Below are 18,427 nucleotides of genomic sequence, written 5' to 3'. Positions count from 1 at the left end.
CTTTTTGAACCCTAATTTTCGAACCCTAAAGCACTTGCATTTAATGCTTTTAATGTCGCGAGGTCCGTGGATTAATTGTCGAGTGGAATGTGCTGTTGGATACTTTTCGTGACCTAATTTTGAGTTGAAATTTTGACTGGGTCAACTTTATTGAATATGTGACGTGACTGCTTTGAATAATTGACGTGGGGTGAAATTAAATGTTTGCGAAAAATTGATAATTTATTATTAGAGCTAGAAATTGTGAAGTAAATCACAACGCGAATTCATAAAACGGGCTAAACGGCTTAAGGTTAAGCGGGTTGACCCAAAAGGTTGTAATTTTTAAATAAAAAATAACTAATTTGTTGAGTTTTTCTTGTATTTTTTAATTTCATGGGTCATCTTTTAATAGTCTTCTCCAATCTTCATTTCACATCCTTATACATGATATACTACACTACCAACTTTTAAGTTTTACAACAATCCACTTTTCCATCATCCGTTATACTCCCTCCGTCCCACCTAAGATGACCCACTTTCCTTTTTAGTTTGTCCCAACCAAGATGACTAATTACTAAAAGTAGAAACCTCTTTATCTCTATTTTATTCCTTCTCTCTTACTTTACTCCCTCCACCTAATTTTTTTTTTCTGTACTCCCTCCACCTAATTTTTTTTTTCTGTACTCCCTCCACCTAATTCACAAAATAAAAGTGCATAAAATCCCGTGCCGCCCAAGGAAGGGATCATTTTCCTTACAACGAGGGAGTAGATGATATACTACACTGCTAACTTTTAAGTTTTACAACAATCCACTTTTCCATCATCCGTTATACTCCCTACGTCCCACCTAAGATGACCCACTTTCCTTTTTAGTTTGTCCCAATCAAGATGACCCATTACTAAAAGTAGAAACCTCTTTATCTCTATTTTATTCATTCTCTCTTACTTTACTCCCTCCACCTATTTTTTTTTTCTGTACTCACTCCACCTAATTCACAAAATAAAAGTGCATAAAATCCCATGCCGCCCAAGGAAGGAATCATTTTCCTTACAACGGAGGGAGTAGATGATATACTACACTGCTAACTTTTAAGTTTTACAACAATCCACTTTTCCATCATTCGTCACCGTTAGCAGGGGCAGAGCTAGCTCATTGCTAAAGTAACATATATGAAATTCATCTATATAAATTTATTCAGTGAATATCACTCCTCAACTTCATATGGCTTCCCCGCCGTCAATAAGATAACACTGATAATTAACCATTAAAATTTTACTTCCTCAGTTTCATAAAAATATGAATATTTAAAATAATATAAAAAATAATCTAAAATTGATAAAGTAAAAAAAAAGAATGTAATCAAATGTAAATTCTATATATTGTACAAACGTCAAACTATGATCTGAACCATTAAAAAATGTCTAACAGATTACAAAATAATAGCAACAGAAAATATCAGCACAATGTCAACGGTTGACACCATATTGACATTGTGTTGATATTGTGTTAACATTGTATTGACATCAAAATCTTGAAATTTTACATTGTGTTGACACTGTGTTGAAAAGTTTGAAATTTATACAGTATATAAGTTTGCACTTTATCACCACCTAGTAAGAGAGAGAATGATAGTTAAAATATGTTAGTGGAGAGTGGGGCCCACATATTATTTGTGTTTAATGAGTTGTAATAGTGAGTCATAATGATATAAGCTTTAAATGTACTATATGAATAATGATTTGGGTATAACTTTCCATAAATGGAATTGGCAATATTTTTATGGGATAGACAGAAATAGAATGTACATATATTTTTATGGGACGGAGGAAGTAATATATTTATCGTGATAACAATGATTATGAATAATGTCAAAATAATGACTCGAACACAAGCTTCAATTCATATTGATTCCTCTAATTTTAATTTATTTTTGTTTATACTATTATAGTAGGTCAAAATGTAAGACTCATCTCCCACTATTATTGATGAAAGTAATGAGCATTTAAAGGTATTATGTGATTCTAAGTATAGAAAAACATCTAAATTTAGGTCCAATTTACAGCGGAAAATTTTAATTATATGAGTGTGTTTTCGAACACTTTTCCGAAACTCGGTGGATTAAAGTTAACCTGAAAAATTAATAATTCCAAATAGGTCGGCAATCCAAATAAGTTGGGCTGGATCTGAATGGATTAGTCCGATTGAAATCACTAAATATTGTATTTCAGAAAATAACGTAGGAGTTTGGTATTTATTGATTAAAGGGAGTCGGTGGCCCATCATTCAGCCCATTTCTATATTAGAGAGAGAAGAGTGTATTTATTTAACGGAGAGAAAAACGGAGGGGTGTCGTGAAATCGTATCATCTTCAATGGGAAACCCTAATTTCGAAACAACTTCTGTGCAATCCCCTAATTTCTCGATTGGGGAAACAGCATCTGATTTAGATTTGTGTGGTAAAAGAAAAAGAGGTAATGAGATTCAGGAAATCGATGCCGCCATGGCAAAGGCGAAGGCGAAGGCGAAGGCAAAGAAATCGCGGATGGTATCGGAATTCACAGATTTCGATGATCTACTGCTTCGTTTCAAAAATAAGATGATCTTCGAAAATGAAGATTTCGATCTTATGAGAGATTATTGCGACAGTGATGAAGATTATGATATGAAAGAGGAGGTGAAAAGAAGTCTTCCATTCGACAAGGGGCCAGTTCTTGAATACATCAATCAAGTCCGCAATAGCGGTGTAAGTCCGTCCATCCAATCCAATCCAATCCAATCCAAGCCAAATATTATCATTCTAATTGTAATACTGTTTAATTTAGTTTTGAGTAATTGGTATGAAATACTGTATTAGGGATTTGATGTGGATGTGAAGCTTCCTCGTTGGCTAGATGTGGGCTGGGATTTCATCCACCTTCCTATCACTGAATCTCGCCGTGATTATTTGTATGCGCAAGCAAACCTTGCGATTGATGAAATCAATGTTGACTTGGTATGCCATACATATATGGGCTAGTAAGAGTATTTAATGATTGAGATCATGTTTATGATTGAAACACTAATGTTGAAATTGCAGGAAAGCAAAGCTTTCGAGCTTGTACAAGTTGTCAAGGCTGTCATGTCGTAGCCCATCTTTGATCTGTCGTTTTTGACGCTGGCTGTGAAAGCTGCTACTAATACTAATACTAATACTAATACTAATACTATCACTATCCAAGCAATTGTCTACCATCCCATTGATGCCCCTTGGGAGCTTAAGGAGTGGAGGATCAAACCCGAGGTGGTTTGAATGTTCCATTTCTTCTTTTTGGTATCCTCCTCCTAATATTAGATACACTACTATGTGATATGTCTTGTTTTAACAAGTTCTTGCCACTCTGTTTATGTTTTCATATTTAATGTTTGAACAATTCTAATTATTACCAGTATTTGGACTCTTCCCTTTCTTGTTTTCTTCTCATCGACCTCTTCTTCTATTTATAACTTTTGTTTTTGTGTCTTGTATTCGTTCTACTTGGGTTTTGGTGATTTCATATGAGAATTTTCTGGTTAAGAAGCCTTCCTGATGCTTGGTACTCAGAACAAACATAAAGCAACCTGCCTCTTAAGTCCTGCATAGCTTCATGATACTCACTTGACAAATCTGTTTTAAGTAACTGTGAAGAAACCACTCTCCTACATATACTGTTGCACAGCTTGGGACTAAAAAGCGGTACACCGAATTCTGCACCAAGCACCTAAAAAGCGGAATGAAAATGTCAGTGCTGGGAATGAAAATGTCAGTGCTTCAAGGACTCTATGCAGACCGGATTTCATTCCCAACACTGACATTTTCGGTTGCCACTTTATATGAAGAGAGCAACTTTCTCTGTCAAAAATCAAGGTGTGCAATGGTTAAGGACATGTAAACAAAACCACGAATTGGCAGTCAATATATGAGACTAGAAGACATCATTCAGACTAAGCTACCAGATCATTGTGGGTTACCAACACATACGATGTACTAGTATGCATATCGAGAGTGAGGAAAAACTAGTCCCATGAGCACCTGATCATTGTGGGTTACCAACACAACACTGAAAAATATGAAACAAAATAGAGAACACCACACTCACATGATCCTCAAATTCAGGGGTCGCCAAATTGACACAGAGGTTCTTCATCAACATGAGCACCTGCAAGACTAACAGTTGTTAAATTATGTATCTGAGTGGATCAGAGTGTGGATGCACGCCTAGTTAACTGAATTTTTTTTTACAGTAAATGTAATCGATAACCACTTGAACATTCAAATTAGTAGAGAAAGGCTATGTCCAAGGTACTTATTCAGTCACAGACAGGTTCAACCCACCGTCTCAACATTTATAGGCTCCATTTTCCTTAGTCTTTGCAAGTGATCAGTTGCAGTAGGATCAAAGACACTACCAATGAAACCATAAACTTGAGCAAAATCTGGCATATCTGCACAAATAAAAAGCTAGTGATAAGTTTTATTTATGCCATCAACACAGTCAGAAAATAGATAATTCTATGGTTAAAATATTGATGCATAGCCATTCATCCATCTACCAAAAAATAATAACGCTGCATTTGTCTGACCTTCATGCCGCAGAACTAAAATCTTAAACTAACAAATAAAACTAAAGATGGTAGGGAACAAACCTTTTGTTGTGTTGCATTGCTTCACTTTTACTTCATGATCCATCTCATTAGATTTCCATACACGTGGAGTGCTATCATTGCTGCTACTGCTATAATTATTGGCAACACTAGCTAATCCAACATCGTCTAAAACACTAAGAAAATTCATCAGTGACATCTCAAAACAAATGTCAGGTCAGGTCAGCATTTGCCAAACATCCTGCCGGTACAACATTGTAACTCCAAGAAGACAACGGTGAACTGCTGATAGGATTACTGGGAACTGAAAACGGATCGCGTCTTACAGCATATCCGGTCTCCACTTGAGCAACTGAAGATTACATAGGAAGACCTGCGGTTCGAGGTACAACTACACAGGACGAAAGAAAAAAAAATAGAATGTCAATGCATATACTCGGACAGAAAACAAAAGAAAAAATGAAAGATCGCAGGCAGCCAACCATTTTTCGAGGCCTTCTGTGGATAAGGATGAGCAGCTTTTCTCTTTGGACGTGGAGGAGGTACATGCTCGCTTGTACCATTCTTCTAGACTTTTAGAAAATACTTCTGAGCATGGCTGCGTATCTGCAAGATGACCTTTGCTCAGTTTCAGGAAACAAAGCAACGGGCACAACCTCCCTTTTCAAAGGAGTCTCCTATGCATCACACAATGGAGCGTAAGTTATATACAATGACTAAAAATAATCAATTATCCGTGGAACAAAATTCAGAACCTGATGAACTAAATATAACAGTTGGCAGATATAAAGAGAAACCTTACCAACTAAGAGGAAAAAGAGAAATGGGAGCAAAGAAAGCAATCCACACAGCTTATAACAGAAACAGATAAATAACATTACAAAAATGAACCCAAGTAGAAGATACATATAAAATAAATCATTTATCTTTGTATAAACTGAAGGGATGAACCACATGCCTCATCCAGGAACTTGCTCAAATTGACCATATCTACCATGACACAAAATATTCCACACATCCTGACTCTGTTAAAATAGACATATTATAACTAGGTCAGAATGGTTATTTCATCACCTCCACAATGAATTTAAGAGATTACCTAGATTCTTAAAGCATTCTAAATTACAACTATAGTTACTGCTTCCAGCATCACATCATCTACAATGTAAAAAAGTAAATAACCTGGATAACTGTCTTTGACCCAATAAATGCTTCAATCTTTTTCCAGTCACGATCAAATCTAAAATTGAAGAAAGTAAAAATCAGAAAACAAGTAATAGCACCAAATCAACAACGATAGCAAAAATTCGATTGTCAAAATCTCATTTCCCAATTCATCCTCAGTCTAGCTTCAAATGATCTTCGACAATCACAATTTAAGAAAATAGACAACAATTGAACCGCAATAATTTCAAAATAAAACATTATCAGCTAAAAAATCAAACAAAATTTCCTTACTAAGCATCATTATCCTCACTACAGCAGATAAGCAATCAATTTTCGCCATTGCTATCAGCTGGCCAAAGTATCTATGACAAATCAAATTATACAGGGACAGAACACTTACAGCTGAAGCGCTTCGAGAAATTTATCATGCTCCTGCTCACTCCAGCTCTCTCTAGATTTCGTGATCGTGTAAGGCTTCCGGATCTTCTTATTCGCATCATCGGCCGCATTCGCTTCCGGTGCCATCGGAAGCAGAATACCTTTACCTCCATCCGCCGCCGGCATTTTCGAGGGATCGCCGCTCATGTAAAAACTTCGAAAATGCAAAAAATCCTGATCCGGCGGTGGACTCCGGTACACCGACACCATGTATGATCAAACACTTCAAATTCAGCTCCTCCAATCCAGAGACGCGGAATCAAACTAATGAATCAGCAAAGGTAAGAAGATGTGAGTAGCGTGTAGAACATAGAAGGAGAAGTCCAATCTTTGTTTGGGGAAATCGGATTGAATTTGGGTTCGCGAAAATAGAAATTGGGTTTTGTGGTTAGGGAAGAAATGGAAAGCGACGGGTTTATGGAAAATAACCGACTTTGTGTTGGGGAGAAGAGGGAACAGATCTGAACCGAACACGTGTCGGAGGATGGGTGATAGTAGTTATATTTAGGCAGGTTGAGGTGTCACTCTTCTATTGCTCGTTATTTTAAACAGCTTCTGTTTCTCTTTTAAAAAATTCTGCCTATATTTTTCGATCTTATCTCAATTTTGGAGACCTAAATTTCAGGAAAATTATTACTTTTATTTACAAGCTTTCCAAGGAAAGTTTAACGACGACAAGGTGCTATCGCAACGTGTAACATTTTACATTGTTGTATAGTGCTCCAACACGGTGTGTAACATTATTACATGATAACTATCCATGTAAATTGTATCGGATGCACGATATCATAATGGTTAGCTAACATGTGAAAAAATAATGAAACTTGGTCAATTATGTCATTATAAAAATTTAGTTGAAAAAATTATTAAGTTTGACATTGTTCGCCTAATATGGCACTCATGGTATTTATTATATGTGGACATAGAAACCAATGAGTTCAATGATACTCCCATCGTCCACAAAAAATGATCTTATTTGTAGATGCATGGATTTTCTTGAGAAATTAGTAACATAAGAGAGAATTAGAAAAAAAATGGTAAAGTAAAATTCGTTTCAAGCGAAAAATTGGGCTCCACTAGTATATTGGTTTCCATCGTCGGAATTATGCGAAGAATTGTCAGAATTCATTGTCTAGAGAAATAAAAAGAAGTATATAGTGAGAATGAAAGCGATCAATATAAATAATAGGGTATGGGATTAAAAAAAATTAATTTGGTTGGTGGACCGATCATAGCCCTATGGTGATCGGTCATGGCCGTTGGAACAGCCATTTAGGGTGAGTGAGAGGGGCCGCCAATCAGGGGGAGGGGGATGCGATCATGGGCACAGGAGATCGGTCCCCATTAACCAATGCTCTCACGTGGCATCGATGCCATTACCTTTTATTGAGTTGTTTGTATTATTTGTTGAAATACTACATCAAATAACCTTGTTTGTTTGGATCATATAGTAGTATATCATAATGTAGAAGAAATTGTAAAATAAATTGATAACAAACGATAGAACGTATTGTGTGTCATTTTTACTGGCTGCGTGTTGCTTCAATTGTAAGACTGTATGAATCTAATGATATACTTCATGTATTCCACGTGATGAATTTAGCAAAAAAAAAATATTTGCAAATCTAGCAATAGAATCAAACACACAAAAGGAGTAGATCTCAGATTCTCAATACCTAAGCACGTTGCAAATAATGCTACTAAGCAAGCTATTTGTAGTAAAAGTCTTTGAAGGGTATTTTTAGAGTTGTTGTCAAAGAAGTATTTATGATATTTATAAAGTTATAAGGTATTTTTGTAATTAAATTAAAACCTAGGAGTGCTTTGTATAATCATCCATGAGAAGCAATTAATGTCACAGCAATGTTTGGTTGAATACTACGACAGGATATTGAGACCTCTTTTGCAATAAATTTAATTCTGTATATTAACTGAGAGTTAGTAAAATGGAACATTTGACATGTCAAAATTAGCAAGCAAATACTTGAATTACAAAAAGGTTGTGTTTTCAATTATACAGAATATGATGTTTGAAAGGAATTCATTGGGGACGAGCTAAAAACAACTGGATTTTCAACAAAAAAGGGAAAAAATAAGACTTGATATCTCTTTGTGGCAAAATATTAATCTCGGATTATTTTGGACCGATTCAATCTTACATACAATTTAATATTGGACAATCTTTAGATATCCAAAAGTCCCGAATATGTGGAGAGTTATATAGATATCCCTTTTGAAAGGTGCAACAGTAGTAGAGTTTACATGAAGAGATTGGATTATGATGTTGTGATTAGTCTTGGGGGTTCCATGGGACGCCAGCCATTTGAGATATGACTATATATTACATATTCATACGATTAACCGGCAGGGCGGATTGCATCCAGGAGCCACGAGTTCGAATCCTCCTCCTTGCACTCATTTATAACTTGTGTTTCTTTTGCCTAATTTGATTCTTAATTTATTAGTACTACTAGTCATTAATTTATTTATTTTTAGCAAAGTTAGATTAATTCATTTACCTAATAATTCAATTATGTTTTTAATTCTCACAGTTAATCATTTTGTAAATATTTTATTGTATGATCACAAACTGACTTTCTTTAGAATCTATAAATAAAAATGCAATTTACTAATCCTATAATTGCATATATAATATTAGTAAATTTAATTTAAAGTTATGCTTTTGTATAAAAAATACATATTCTTCAATCATTTTGACACTGACAATAACACTATATGTATCTTTAATTTATATTGCTCATTCTCAAATTATTTATCTCTCATTACGGTTAAAAGAAATTTGGATCTCCCTTGTATAAAAATTCTAAGTCCGCCACTGGTATTGGTACGAGTGCATGACACACACAAACACTGTGGGGCGTGGGAAAAAATGAGATTGAGTTATTCCCAAATTTAGAAACCCAACCAGTGGTAATAAACCTAATGCTTTACTTCTAATCCAGTGTAATAAATCTAATGATTTACTTCTAATCCAACATGTATTCCACGTTGTTATGCATTTAGCAAAAAAAGCTGCAATCTAATTATAGGAAACAAATACACAAAAAAAAAGAGTAGCTCTCAATAGCTAAGCACGTTGCAAATAATGTACTTAAGATATTTATAAAGTTATAAGGTATTTTTGTAATATAATTAAACTTAGGATTGCTTTGTGTAATCACCCATGAGAAGCAACTAATGTCACAACATGTTTGGTTGAATACCAAACTCCCTTAATCCACACGAAGAAACAAATACACATTAACAAGAATTGGTATTTGAGTACGACAGGAAACTGAAACCTTTTTGCAATAAATTTCACTCTGTATATCAACTATGTATAAGTCACGAAAAAACAAAATGAGAATTAGTATTTGAATATTTGACACATCAAAATAAGCCAGCAAACACATGAGACTTGAATGCATCCATGTTTTCAATAGAAATCTTTACAGAATATGATGTCTTGGCCGTGAGAGTAAATAAATGTGTCTTTCATGTGTTATAAGGATTTTAACATTCGTACCTCCAACAACTAGTCGAGCCAGCGAGTGATGCCGTCTTCACCTAGAGCTGCGACAATTTCAATGCGTACATCCAGCACAGCCTGCATATTACCAAGGTAGCCATATATCTCAGAGAGAAACAGAGGGAGAGATGAACCAGATTTGATAGTTTCTCGCCTTGTATTCTTGTGGGATTAAGTAAAAACTTTTTAAGCATAAGTTTGTTCAATAAGCTCACTAGATATCCTTGTGTGTGGAACGTTGCAGTTATGGCACAAACACTAATAACCAAGGGGTTACGATTAATAAATCTAATCATACTAAGCTAGAATGGGCATACCAGAGGGTTTCTGCAGTTCACTAGCCTGCACTTTTGGAGAGAACCCTCAAGCGTCCAACTCTCCCAGACATCAAAACTATGACTGGCGAATACGAATTCCATCCTTCTATTTATCTGCAAAGTCAATGTTAAAGCTGAGGCAACAGAAACTGTCACTATTGACCAAACGTGTTGCCAATACATTCACGGGGGAGTATATTTGACTTATTTAATTAAAAAAACAAAAGCACATCAGATAAATAACAACAGTGTGGAACCCAACATTCAAACTTGAGCACATGCACCAAAAACAAAACATGAACATATTTCTCTCGTAAACCCTTTCAGTTAAAAACAAAAACCCACCAAAAGGAAGTGGAAGACATATCAAGGAGCTTACCTCCAATAACTTTCCCCCAGCAGTAAATGATCTAAACCCGATTGTATCCTGCAATTAAGAGCAAAAGAGGACACTCACGAGTTATCTCTGTGTTATTTTCTCACCTGTAATCAACCTAGCACTAGCACTACTTCTCCTTTTTATCCACGAACGAATCTCAACAAAGCCAATAACAATTGATAAATGGGGACAAAGTCAAAGACTCAAAATAACATGTAGCTTCTTTATCTCAGTACCTTGCTTCTACACACAACCAGGAATTGCGCTGCAGGGTCTCTTTTTGTGACATTTGACAATGTATCCAGGAACCAACCACCACCTTGGACCCTTTGCCTCGAGACATGAAGTGCAGGATGGTCCCTTGCATGTAAAGATACAATATAACCATCTTTCAGCAGTTCTCCCGAATTTTTCAGAAGTTCTCTGCTTGAATTTAGCGGCAGCTCTGGGGTTAATTCTGCTTTTAAATCAACCGGTGTTTTCCTATTCCTTGAATCTTCACTAGAACTCAGAACTTGATCTGTGCCACTCATATTAGCATCGTCTTCTCTATATGAAGAACTTTCTTTCTCAAATGTTGAGGGATCATCTGCTTTATTCTGAGACTTTTGCCGGCCATGCCTCTTCTTAGCCTTCTTACTTGATCTGTTTCGCGTTGTTTCAGATCTACTATTTGAAGTACTTTGAGACAAAACAGAAGTTTGATTCTGGTTAGAAGTTTCTTTTGATTGATTTAAGAACTTTTTCTGGGAACTTTCTGCCACCAACTCAACATTTTCAGCCAATCCATCATTCACTGAACCTAGGTATGAAGTTTCACTCTCTAGCATGCGACTCTGTTCATTCTTACTTTCCAACTCCCTTTCCTCCTCCTCGTCTTCCTCATCAGATACAGCATTCTTTGGAATGACATTATCAATGATAAATTGCTGTAGTATGAAAATGGCCTTTTCCCTGATCTCCATCCATACTTCTTCACTGTAGTCAGCACTGCGAGGAAGTAACAGAACATTGGGCATCTCCCTTAGCTGAAATAAGATCATAGTAGTGTCAGTTTAGACACACACAGAGAAAACACGGTAAAAGTGAGGTCCCAAGTAATGTTAGGATCTTTAAATGTCATTTTATCAACATAAACACATAGGAGTACAAGAAAATGAAGATGAGATCATTGAAAGAGAGATGGGTTGTACATAAAAGCAAACAAGCAAGCAAGCAGAGTGTAGTCAACTTCTCAATTACCCTAACACTATACATCACATACCCAGGCTTCCATCCATTGTGGTCCTTCAGCACCATCAAGGGCACAGCCTGCAAGCGTGCCATCGATCAAAAGTTGTTTCACAGCACAATCATCCAACAGCTGGCTGCTCCCGGTATTTACAAGAAATGTCCCTTCAAAGAGCATCAACTCATAAGAGAGATATTCAGAAAACAAAGCACTGAAAAATAACCATGAAAGAAAATTTAATAGTTTACCAGGCTTTATATGCTGTAAACAATCTGCATTGATAATTTGAACCGTATCATTAGTCAAAGCACAGTGCAGAGATATTAGGTCACTTGCAGCAAGCAAGTCATTAAGTGTATCCATTCTTCTTGCAGCTGCCGGAAATCTTAAGGAGGATCTGCTTATTTTACCATTTCCCTACATACAGATGTCAGGAACAGAAAGCTGATCAAATATCCAAACTATATGCCATTATACCACACAAAACTTGTCCAAATTACCACCAATATATTCAATTAAACATAAACAGAATGGAATAAAAACTCTGAGACTCCATATAATATGTAGTACATTGTCTAAGAAGATCAGCTTATTGATCATGGAAATCAGTGACCAAACCAATAGCATGATACAAGCATCACGAACTACCGCTTGCAACAATGTAGATAAAACTGATGAGGAAAAACAGACACACAACCGTAGAACATATAGTATAATAACATTAGCAGGAAGACGGTGTAGCATCAGATGGAAAACAAACAAATAAACATTATCTAGAAAGAAGCACGAAACATTTCGATTAGTTCACAATGTCAAGAATCTTAAAATAGCCCCACAGCTCACAAACTAGGCCACTAGGGGCAGAAGTAGAGCATAAGTAACTAAAATTTCCATAATTCAAAACCTGAATCATATAAAACCTCCAAGTATACATATAAGTAGCATATTTCAGCACGAATGAATAACAATCTTCCAAAATCCATTTGTATGCAAACAACACGGAAAGTATAAAGCATATGTTTCTTCAGATTACTTACTAATTAGCATACCTCTTGCACATCAAAGTACAACACACTCATCTTAAACGCCAAGCTCCTATTAGCCAACGACGTTGCAGAGGCAGATCTACCAACAATCCCCAACACCAATCCGCGACACCGCCGCATTCCACGGCACAGCGGCTGCACCGAGCCGAGCCATCCTGACGCCGATAGCGCGTGCCTGGAGAGCAGATGCGTGCGCCTCAGCAGCCCCAAGACCAGCGCCATCACAGTGTCCGCCACCTCCTCAGCTCGGCTGACGTCCACGTGGATCAGCCGGTTCAGCCCGAGCTCCTCGGCCAGCGCCGAGTCCACGGTGCGGTCGGACGATCCGAGGCAGAGGATCAGCTGCCACGGGCGGAGGCGGCGCTGTGCGGCGCGTGGGAGGAACGAGAGCGAGTGGATGAGCACCGCCGCCGCAGATTCGATCCGCGAGTCCGCCAGCCGGCTGAGCGAGACGTGCTCCACCTCCGCGACGCCGCCGAGGCATTCCTCCTCGAGAAGCGTGTCCTCGATGCAATTGAGCGTCACCACAAGCGGAAGCGGCTGCGATTGGGCGGCTGCGGCGCCGCTTTGAGGCATTGCTGCTGGAGATCTCTCTCTATTTCACACACAAGCAGTGAATCCGCTTTGAAATTTTTGGAATTGAGCAGTTGGAGGTACTTGTTTTGGACGACGAAAGTGAAAAATAAAATGAAAATGGCCGATTGCTCTACAATACTGTGTGTATTGTGATTTTCGACTCTCACCTATGTCCGGACTCCGGTATCTTTTATTGGAATAATCCTTTATTATATTCTCTTATTCAACTAGTCAATCAATTTGCTACAATTAAATTGAGTTTTATAACCTTCTTCGACAATTAAACAAACAAGTTCGATCAGAGCAATTTTCTCTAATTTTAGTGTTACTTTTTATACAAAGAATTATACCAAATGGGAAGTATTATACCGTTCAAATTTGTGGTTGTTAAAGTAAATTCAAACTTAGGTTTTCTCCATTTCTCAGCTGCATATATATGTTCTCTTTAAAAGAGCTATCTATAAATAATAAGTTTAATAGTATGATTTCCATTCTTTGAGTATTGCTTCAACTTAGAATGTTCCTAATTCTTCTATCCGTTCGTTAATATCTATGTCGCATTCGTTGTCTTTGTAATAATCTCTTTGCATCACTATATCTCACTTTATTTCTCCACGTGTATTGCCTCGTAACTTATTATCAACGGTGCCATTATCACTTCTCTGACGTTGTCGGTTCTTTCGATGACAATGCTGCTTTTACCTATAATCATCATATGGATCTCTAATTACTCTCTCGCTCTAATTACTCTCGCTCATCTTATAATGCTCTCCTCCACTCATTACCCATCTCTCTCGCGTACCTCAACTGGTAGCATCTTATAATGCTCTCCTCCACTCATTACTAGGGGTGAGCAAAAAAACCGGAAACCGAATATCCGAACCGAACCAAACCGAAATTTTGAAATTCGGTTCGGTTATTTCGGTTTTTCGGTTTGGTTCGGTTTTGAAAATACAAAAATTTTGGTTTTTCGGTTCGGTTCGGTTCGGGTGAAGAAAAAAACTGAAAAACCGAATAACCGAATTATATATATATTCTATTAATTTAATATATTATATTATATATAATATATAGTATATTCTTTTAATAAATTCTACTATATTATATATATTATATGTATTATTAATTTTATATTATATATAAATATTCTATTAGTATATATAAAATAAAATAAATTACACACACATATATATATTAATATTATATTTATTTTTTCGGGTTTTTCGATTTTTTAAGTTCGGTTTTCGGTTTTTCGGTTTCGGTTTTTCGGGTTCGGTTTGGATTTTGACCTAAATTCGGTTTTTCGGTTTTGGTTCGGTTTTGACAAAAAACCGAACCGAAACCCGAATGCACACCCCTACTCATTACCCATCTCTCTCGCGTACCTCAACTGGTAGCATCAGTATTGACTCCTCATAACTGTTAATAGTATATTTTTCTTATCGGGCTCCCAACATCAAAATCTTGCTCCACCACTGTATGTTCCTATATTATTAACTATTTCTGCCCGTAGGGGTAGCGTAGTTGATTCCGGAGAGGCAGAGTTGCAAGAAAGTATACTATAACTATTTCTTAGACGGATACACCCACTCCAATGTGCATGAAACCACATCAAATTGAAGTTAAAAGTGCACCAACTATTTTCTGTATAGTCTCTCTTCTCACCAAACTTTTAAACCTGTTTGCAATTTCCCTCACCCTACACAGTTGTTTGGGTGGGGAGGAAATAGTCTTTACAAGTTACAACCTTATGTATTTTCTTGATTTCTTTCAAGAAATATCATCAATTTTCCCTTTTCCAAATGGCACTGCCTGAGCAAAGAGGCTTCTCATTTGGGTCACTGACTAGTGACTATTTTCTTCTCTTTTAAAGTACTACCTTTCATTCAAATTTGAGACTTTGAAATACTACATTTCAAAAAACTTACTTTCAAAAGTAGACATACATAGGATAGATGGAGTTGTAATAACATAACATAAATATCACAGAAGATTATAAGATGGATGGATGATAAAACACCACCACTTAGCCCTGCTCAACTTACAATATTATACATCTATGTATGTGATTAGGGTAAAATGTCAAAAGCACAATTAGACACTCAAGCATGAAAGACAGGTAAACTTCAACAACATCAACGTGCTTAAACACTAAACAGACAGCAATAACAATGGCACAAATAACAAACGTAAGTTAAGTTTTGCAACATATATTGTAGCTCATCGGTGACAGAGAGTTAAAAGGAAATATAGGCTACAACAGTTACGGATCAGGAAGACCTCAAAATACAGCAGCAAGCTATGTTAGATGCGTCATGCATTCTCTCTTTAGAATAATATGTTTTCATATTTTATTTCACTAGTGAGGGATGCAGTTAATGTTGGAGGGACTTCCCGCCTTGAGGATTACCAGTTGCTTCTCATTCGTTTGTAGTTGCATCTTCCGATGGTGGTGTATGTCCCTCTGCAGAAAATAACAGATTTAGTTAACGAACTCAATGTGCAACTACAAAGGTAGCTACTTCTCGGGACAAACACTATATATATTTCAAAGCATAATATTTTGTCGAGCACAACTTTAGGCAAAGAAAATTGACCTAGAAAGGGTTTATCTACTAGAATATAATAAACACAATAAAAATCAAGCATACCTTCTCCTTCTGATGGTGCATACTGAGACTTGCGGTACCGGGTCTGCTGCTGTGAAGGCTAGAGCAAAAAATATGGAAAGAAGAATATGTCATGACACAGGCAGAAGAGAAGAAACAAACACATCAAGTGTCAATGCAAAGTGGTAGTACTAGTTTACCCCACTTTGCCACTCGAAAATTGTAAATATCAAAGGCATTACAAACAGTACAACACTTCCAATCAATTTTATAGATTAATTACATGAAAGAAATTGGTCCATGGCATCATTAATTTCAATGCAATATCAGGTCAGGTCCAAACTATCAATCGAGCCACCAAAATAGCTACTGACATATGTATGATGTATCTGCTAGCAACAGTTCAAACACCTAAAGGGAAATCTTAGCTATGAGCAGAGAAAAACAATATTGTAGTATCTAATTGGATGACTGCAAAAAGAAAGGAAATCTTTATCCATCATTAAACATTTCAAAAAGCCTCTATTCTATTGTGCACAATATCATGGAGTTGGAGAAAGCTAGTAACACATCACATAGTTCACAAAACTGAAGTCCCCTGAAAAAAAAGTAATATTGTACTTATACTATAAATATAAGCAGTAGAATCTAACATGGTGGAGAAGCCATAATAAATTCAAAATGCTCATTACAAGCATGGATATAAATCCTGTGAATTTAACCCCAAGCACACAACAAGTAGGCCTAGTCACCTGTAACTTTGGCCGCAGAGCCTCAAGTGGTCCTTTAGGCTTCGCTGCACCTTGCTGTGATCATGAAAACATTGGCGACCGTCAACTAGGTTTACATATCAAATTCCACCATCAAAAGTTTAAAAAAGGATATATGGTGTGAATCCCAAAAGAGGCTACCTTCCCCAAAGCCCAATCAGCAGAGTCAAAATAGGCTCGTTCATGATCCTGACATCATATAGGGAAATTTTAGAAAGAAACCTCAGGGTAATGGACAAAAGCATGGAAGTGGGAAAACAATACCTTAGAAATAAGTGGTGGTTTCTTGGGCATCATTCCTCCATATTTTTTCTTGACAACTGCCTCCTGAAAAAAAAAGGAACATGTGATGAACCTATCTCAATATGGACAGGGACTGCATCTTTACAATATGCAAAGAGAACAAGATCTGGATACAACTTCCTGCTGTGGTGTTGGTGAGGACTTTTCAGCATCCTCCATGACAATCTCCCCTTGGTCTCTTTCAGCACCTGACATATTCTTGCCACAACACTGCACAAAGAACACCATCATTATATGGCATCAGCAATTTCATAGTTTGTTCAACCCCTTGATGATACAACTTCTGAGAAATAACAGACTAATTGAGATAGAAAGTACAAAAAAATCAGTTGTTTAGTTCTGCAAGAAAAACACAAGAAAGACATAGAACGGGCATAATATTGGTGAAAATTATACAATTCGATGAATCCAAACATTTCAATTGATTTAAGAATAGCTGATGCCATTGTATGCATTGACAGATAATCTTGTTGGCACAGCCAAGTAAGACTCTTTATCCAATTACTGTGGCATGAATATTGTATAAAAGCACTAGTCATTCAATCTTAAAGCTAGTCTTAAAATAAGAAAACATGGTTAAGAAATTCAGTCACTCATTCTTAGTGTCACATCAAATACATCTTCGGATACCCGGTGCTTCAGATTTCGTATAATTCACCAATGAAGGTTTCCGATGAACTCAAGATAAACTTTAATTACTGAAAATACCTACTGCATCCAGAAACATGTATTCTGAATTCTGCCAATAAGTTCGAATTTTTTTACTAATATTTATATATACATAGGAACAGCCAGAAATTTACTAACTTAGCAAACAAATTATCCTAATGTTCACCAAACTACAATCGCAGTGTCCATTCATGCTTCGGCCTCAATCTAACCCAATAAAAGATACTACTAGTAAGATAAACCAGAATATTCGTGTTTCAAAAGATCATAGTTCCACCGCTCAATATCAAAGCATCAAGCGAAAAAATAAATCAATCGACTATGAGTTCGACTATCTGATCCAAAAATTAAAGCGTCAAACAAATTCCGAAATCTCGAAATTATTCCACATCCATTTCAATACAGCCTAGATCCTGAAGAGATCTTCACATAAATAACTAAAATAAGCTTATAGTAAATAAATTGAAATACAATCAAACGTATCATTCGAGCTAGATCATTGAATATTAAAGCATGAGACAGTTAACAGTTTACTTACACGGATTGAGCTAAAAAAGTTGGAATTGCAAGCAAATTAAAATAGAAGTAAAATTCCACAAAAACAAAATCGGCGAGCTGGAGTTACCTAAACCAGCTAAATCAACTCTCTTTCCACTTGAGATCGATGGAGATTGGTCGATCGTGTGCTTATAAAGAAATGCTACTGTGAGTCTGTGAGCAATGAATTAAATTACGCAGGGAATTTAGCGTGTATACCGAAATTCCTTTTATGCCCTTGAAATAATATCC

The 18,427-nt window shown here is 36.4% G+C and overlaps 3 protein-coding genes and 1 pseudogene across 3 annotated transcripts; 1 reads left to right on the top strand and 3 right to left on the bottom strand.

The window, feature by feature from the left end:
• Positions 1-2,283: 2,283 nt before the first annotated feature.
• Positions 2,284-3,421, top strand: LOC121765720. The gene is made up of 3 exons (XM_042161932.1): positions 2,284-2,727; positions 2,839-2,976; positions 3,061-3,421. The coding sequence occupies exons 1-3, from the start codon at positions 2,356-2,358 to the stop codon at positions 3,109-3,111; spliced, it is 561 nt and encodes a 186-aa protein (XP_042017866.1). The 5' UTR covers positions 2,284-2,355; the 3' UTR covers positions 3,112-3,421.
• On the bottom strand, positions 3,009-6,863 carry LOC121765721 (annotated as a pseudogene).
• A 2,649-nt stretch (positions 6,864-9,512) lies between these two features.
• Positions 9,513-13,515, bottom strand: LOC121765415 (C-terminal binding protein AN-like). Its single transcript, XM_042161564.1, has 7 exons — positions 12,715-13,515; positions 11,914-12,082; positions 11,699-11,829; positions 10,671-11,462; positions 10,435-10,482; positions 10,056-10,169; positions 9,513-9,816 (listed from the first exon to the last, which is right to left on the bottom strand). The coding sequence occupies exons 1-7, from the start codon at positions 13,285-13,287 to the stop codon at positions 9,745-9,747; spliced, it is 1,899 nt and encodes a 632-aa protein (XP_042017498.1). The 5' UTR covers positions 13,288-13,515; the 3' UTR covers positions 9,513-9,744.
• Positions 13,516-15,412: 1,897 nt separating this feature from the next.
• On the bottom strand, positions 15,413-18,400 carry LOC121765417. Its single transcript, XM_042161567.1, has 7 exons — positions 18,264-18,400; positions 17,087-17,179; positions 16,931-16,993; positions 16,808-16,855; positions 16,649-16,702; positions 15,939-15,996; positions 15,413-15,751 (listed from the first exon to the last, which is right to left on the bottom strand). Exons 2-7 carry the CDS (start codon positions 17,162-17,164, stop codon positions 15,708-15,710), a joined length of 345 nt encoding a protein of 114 aa, XP_042017501.1. The 5' UTR covers positions 17,165-17,179; positions 18,264-18,400; the 3' UTR covers positions 15,413-15,707.
• Between the last annotated feature and the right edge of the window lie 27 nt (positions 18,401-18,427).

The sequence above is a fragment of the Salvia splendens genome, chromosome 14 (assembly GCF_004379255.2).
Source record: "Salvia splendens isolate huo1 chromosome 14, SspV2, whole genome shotgun sequence".
In the NCBI taxonomy this organism is placed as follows: Eukaryota; Viridiplantae; Streptophyta; class Magnoliopsida; order Lamiales; family Lamiaceae; genus Salvia; species Salvia splendens.
This window is presented reverse-complemented; position numbering and strand designations above follow the sequence as displayed.